The sequence below is a fragment of the Ovis aries genome, chromosome 18 (genome assembly GCF_016772045.2).
Source record: "Ovis aries strain OAR_USU_Benz2616 breed Rambouillet chromosome 18, ARS-UI_Ramb_v3.0, whole genome shotgun sequence".
Lineage (NCBI taxonomy): Eukaryota > Metazoa > Chordata > Mammalia > Artiodactyla > Bovidae > Ovis > Ovis aries.
Window position 1 is genome coordinate 59416862 of NC_056071.1, and position 5239 is coordinate 59422100.

Sequence of the window (5239 nt, forward strand, 5' to 3'; positions counted from 1 at the left end):
GGGTTAGAGGTGGAGGCCAGAACACTTACTTCTCTGGCTGCTCTCTGTCCGGCTGCCCACACTTCACCATAGAACTCTGGGCTTGAAGGGCCATGTCAGGTCAGGTGGTTAGTACATGACTTACCGCTAGGTCTGCCAGCTCTTCTGTCAACAGCTTGGGCTGCAAGGAATTAAAGCCTTGAATCATCGCTTTTCCAAGCTCTTGAAGCAGGAAGCAAAGTATAAAGTCATTTCTTCAGTGACTCCTACACTGGTTCTGAGAGCATGGCTTCCAGAAGTGACCTTAGCAAGGCAGCATCTGCAAAGGGCAAGACGAGGTGGGACTTCGGTCTGGTTAGCGAATGGCCAGCCTGTGGTGTGTAGGCACACCTGTGGGGCTCAGAAAACGGGGGGAATGTTCCAGGGTTCATGAGAGATGGTTTGCTTGCCTCGCTGAGGAGAGATTCAGAGCTGGCTACAGTACCATTCTTCACCGCCCCCAGGCCCCCCCTCCCCCCACACCAAATCTCTCTCCTCTCTGTCTGCCTTTTATTTATTAGTTTGTTGGCCCTGAAATATTTCTGATTTCTGAAAGAAAAGGCTTATTTTGGGAAAAATTTCATCAAAGTGTCAGTGCCCTGTAGAGCCAGGCCAGTGCTGTATTTTTCCTTCCCTTTGACAAGCAGCACTGGTGCATGTTTGTGAAAGGCAAAAATTGACTTTTGAGAGAGAATCACCTTCACCCTGATGTTACGATCATTTTCTTCGTTGTATATTATGGATAGTTCATCCTTAGGTTTATCTGAATTTACCCAAGAGAACCCTTGGGGCACCTGCAGAGGGAGTGTATAGCATCACTCTGGAAGCTAAAGGCTCTGAAACAGTGCCTCTCACTTTTCCGCTGCCATCTTCCCATTCCCTCCTGTTTTTCTTTCCCTCCCCCTCCCCTGTCTTGTTCATTTTGTTATTAGAAAGTGAGGATTCCCGGGGAGCAATACATGGAAGTATGTCTCAGCCAGAGGCTAGTGGCAACAGCTATGATGGAGACTGGGAGCCAAATTAAGGAGCATATATAACAATCGAGCAATATTTTTACCTAAAGAAACCCCTTACATTTAAAACAGGCAATTTTAGTTTAGGAGAGGGCCTGCGTTGATATTATAGCAAGGTTGATACCCATGTAGACTGAAGCCAGTTCCCAGCTGTGCCTGGGGAGTCTCCTGCCTCCCTTCATGCCTGAGGGTCGTTTGTTCCCTGAACTTTGCTTAATGAGCATCTGAGATATTTGTTTTGGTGCTGATTTTCAGTTTGACTGTAATTATGAAAAGTGTTTTTTATACCTGAAATTTTAATTTAAGATCCTTATACTGATGGTTTTTTACTGTAAGAAAATATATTAGTATCTTTGTTTTATTTATTAATGACAAAAGAAGAGAATAGACTCCATCACTAAGAACAATCCAGATTTTTTTGATGTTATAAAAAATGAAGATAATAGATTCTCTTTTACTCATATAAACTCTGAATTGCTTTAATTAAATGCGGTTATTTTCCCATTGTAATTCTTTCTCTCCATTAAAATATAAGACTAGTTAAGGTATTTTGCTGTCTAAATATTCATAAATGAGAGAAATTTTACCTGAGATAGTAAAATGTTATTGCTTCTTGCAAAGAAAAAAATCCATCCAGGGGTTCATGAAAATGTATGTATTTGTATTCATCAATTTAAAGTAACTTGAAGGAGAAGGCACATTATTACATTTGAATTTTTTAAAGAAATAACATAATACGATTCAGTGAATTCTGTGTTTCTAGAGCTTTAAGATTTTGTGTCAGAAACATGTTTCAAGAGTGGTTACCTCTAACAGCTGCTTTAGAAATGTCAGTTTCTTCATTAACAATTTTATTTTCAAACACAATTTATGGTTTACAATATGGTAAGAGATTTTTCTCACTGTGTGATCTTTCAGAATGCTGTGCCTAGCAAAATGGGAGCAACTTTCCTTTAATATCTATTTAGACCATTTAAAAAATGTGTATAATTTTCTTGATACACCTAAACTCATTTTGACTAGCTGGGGGTCTATTGTGTAAGAACACTTTCTGAAAGCTTTCAAAATGTGTATTGTGTAGGTTTTCTTGAAGAAAGAGAGGGGGTGACGGGGTGGTTTTCAGGAAGAACAGAGGCCTCTAATCCTTTTATTTTTATGCAAGGCATAATTTTTACCAATTGAGGAAATTTGGTAATTTGCTGCAAGTAATTTTTTTCCCCCACAAAATGATAAACCTTTAAAAAAACCACATGTATTCTGGCATTTCAAAACCATGACAATATTTTAGAACTGCACTAACAGTTAATATAGCCATGATATTTATGGCTAGTATACTTTGTCCCTACTGTTCATACAATAGACAGTACTCAGCAGCCTACTCTTGGTGATGGTATTTTTGAAGTACCTTGGACTTTGGACTGTTCCTGAGGGTTCTTTGAGGAAAGCATGACATGTTTACCCCTTGAAGAGCTATGGTCTAGTAAAAGAAGAGATATTTCTAAGGCACCCTGCAAAGAAATTTCCCACTTTTTTTTTTTCCTTCTGCATCATAGAAGAGTATCCCAATCTTGTATATTTTAGTTTTCAAATGTTAAATTTTACACATTAGTCTTATGATTGGGCCTTTTACCCATAGTAAAACATTAAGAAAATGAGTATATATTTTAAGGGATTGGAGGAGAAATAGGTTTTTTCTTGAAACAGTCAGAATTTGTTATTAGGAGCCATTTTGAGTTGATACCTGTAGCAAGGTATCTTAAATTGCATAATACTTATTATATAATAAATTCCAGGTGGTGATGGCGTTTTTAGTTGCAGTGGAAAATTTGAAATCTAGATTGAATGGGGATAAGTAGCAGTGGTATTTAATCTAAGGGTAGAATGTCAAATTAGGACATTAATGAGAAAGTAGTTATAACTGTTAACTTTAGTGTCCTTTGTAATGTGGCAGTAGGTTCAGATTTTATTGAAAGGGAGATGTGTTCCCTTTGACCTTGATTTTGTGGTATTCTATTATGCCAGTTTCAGACAATCACAGCGGTCTCAGTTTTCTATGCAAAATTAATTTCAAAGTTATGATAGTAAAAACCTAAAAATCTGCCCTGGCATATTTTTAAAAGAAGGCCATATCACAAAAATTGAAGAAAAACTCTTCAGCCCACCAGAGTATATAGGCTGGGCACTATGAGTGGTGGTGAAAAAAAAGGCATTTATATAAGATTAAAGTTTGCATGAATTGAAATGTATGGCCACTGAAACTAGAACCTGGAAAAATTAAAAAAAAAACCCTGATCTTCCAATTAAGCATCTAAATAACCCTATAATCAGAAAGCCTTGAGAAACTGTGTGTGATTAGACATGTGTGGTAGATATTTTGTCCTAGATTCAAAGGATGTTTTGTTCACTTCAGAAAAGAAATATTGATCTCTTCGTTGTTCAGTGCGCTCATTGATCACTTGCGGGCTCCTCGCTGCCCTCACCCTGGTTCCGCTGCTCTCTCCTGGCGGAAGGAAGCCCTGAGGCCTGGAAGGCACACTCCACTTGCCAGCACAGGCGGCTCTGATTGGGCCGGGCTCGTCCTTCTGCCTCTGCTGTGCTCGAGGTGGAGGTGGCCTGGGGTGTAGGGGGACAGCGTCTCCTTGGGGAGGCAGATCCGCGTGCCCCGGATAAAGAAGCGCTGGCTTCTCCCAGCCCAGGAGCTGTCCGAAGGCACGTTAGGCCAATGTCAGATGTGATGCTTTTCTAGAAGGCGACTTGATTGGGATCTACTTAATTCCTAGTGGACAAGACTTTGCATTTCGGAATAGCCCACTGCTCTCCTGCCTGAAGAGTAGAGGGAGCAGGCTTTAAAAAGCAACACATCTAGGCAAAATTCCTGGCTTTTCATAATAGCGTAACTCAGTGCTTTCCCCCAAGGAACACCTACCTCGTTGCTATGATTTATATTAGGAGTTAATGTTTTAAATTGCACAATAAAAATTTGGGGGAGAAATAGTTCATGACCAGTGTAAATGGAGTATATTTTACCAGTGGATGCATTCTCATATAACCTCAAAGTAGAAGGTAGACTTCGTTAGCAAGTCTTTTGACACACTAAAAAAAAGGACACAATTTTCTAAGATTTTCAGGGTATTAACAGTTATAAATTGGTGTCTGAATTTCATGTCCACTGACTACACAAAATCATAGTCAGTTAGATTTTGAATATTAGTAACTGTATATGGAAATGCTTATATATCTGTTATTTTGCTTTTGTAAATTAATGATTAATGATTTAAATCTCTTTGTTTTCTCTTCAAGGTTCAAAAACCAGAAAGAGAGTGCAGAAGTAAATATTGTGAACTGGTTTTCTTTTCCTCCTTTCCTTTGGCTTTCCTCCTTTCAATTCGACCTTTTCCTCTTTTTCTGTATTAAGTGTTTTATTTTCATGTGTGTCTCGTGGAAGTGGGGGTAACAATGAAGTACCTGTGTGTTTGAAAAGCAGACTTTTTAAAATAAATGCTTTATACAATTTATTAAAGCCTAATTTATAAAATTTAACAGTTTTAAGGTTATACCCTTTAAGATGTCCCATGCAGTTTGTTTGCACTTTTTAATTGTTGTATGTTTTCCAGAGTATAAATGTCCGACAAAAGCCTTACTTTTAAGGAAATACACAACTTAAAATAAAGGTCCTTTTTTGCTTGATACAAATATACAATTTGTTGTGACCATAAGATTTTAGTTTGTACTGATCTTGTTCAGTTTCATAAGCATTTATTAATCACCTGCTGTATGAAATGAGAGGTACAAAAAGGAGGGAAAGGATTATGGAAGAAAACATAGAATAGTAAGTATATCAGTGAGAAATGAAATATGTATTTGAAAGATTACATGAGAATTAGTTAAGTGTGCAAGCTGTATGATAAGAAAACAGTTATCACATGGTGGCATGATCAAAGATTTTATAGACTGGCTTCCTTTAAGGAAATACTGTCAAGTATATACATGTGACTTATTGTTCACTTACAGGAGATTATTTTTCTTACAAGTTTTTATTTTTTGTAGTGTATATTTGTACAGAAAACCAAACACTTTAGAGTTTAAGTGATTAGAAAGTTTAAAATGTGGACTTTTTATAGTTGTATTAGGAATAAAGCTTGGAATTTAAACATAAACAATTTCAAGATTTGCTTCATTAGAGAAATTGGAATCGGGTTGGATTTTCT

At 37.5% G+C, this 5239-nt stretch overlaps 1 protein-coding gene across 10 annotated transcripts in view; it reads left to right on the forward strand.

Moving 5' to 3' along the window:
* The window catches only part of VRK1 (VRK serine/threonine kinase 1), a 78951-nt gene extending 74405 nt beyond the window's left edge, over positions 1–4546 (forward strand). For all 10 annotated transcript variants that reach the window (XM_042235462.2, XM_042235461.2, XM_060401469.1 and 7 more), the window contains one exon: positions 4332–4546. In XM_042235462.2, the coding sequence (XP_042091396.1) occupies positions 4332–4363 (32 nt within the window). In that variant the 3' untranslated portion in view covers positions 4364–4546. The remainder of the gene's footprint in view (positions 1–4331) is intronic.
* The last annotated feature ends 693 nt before the right edge of the window (positions 4547–5239 follow it).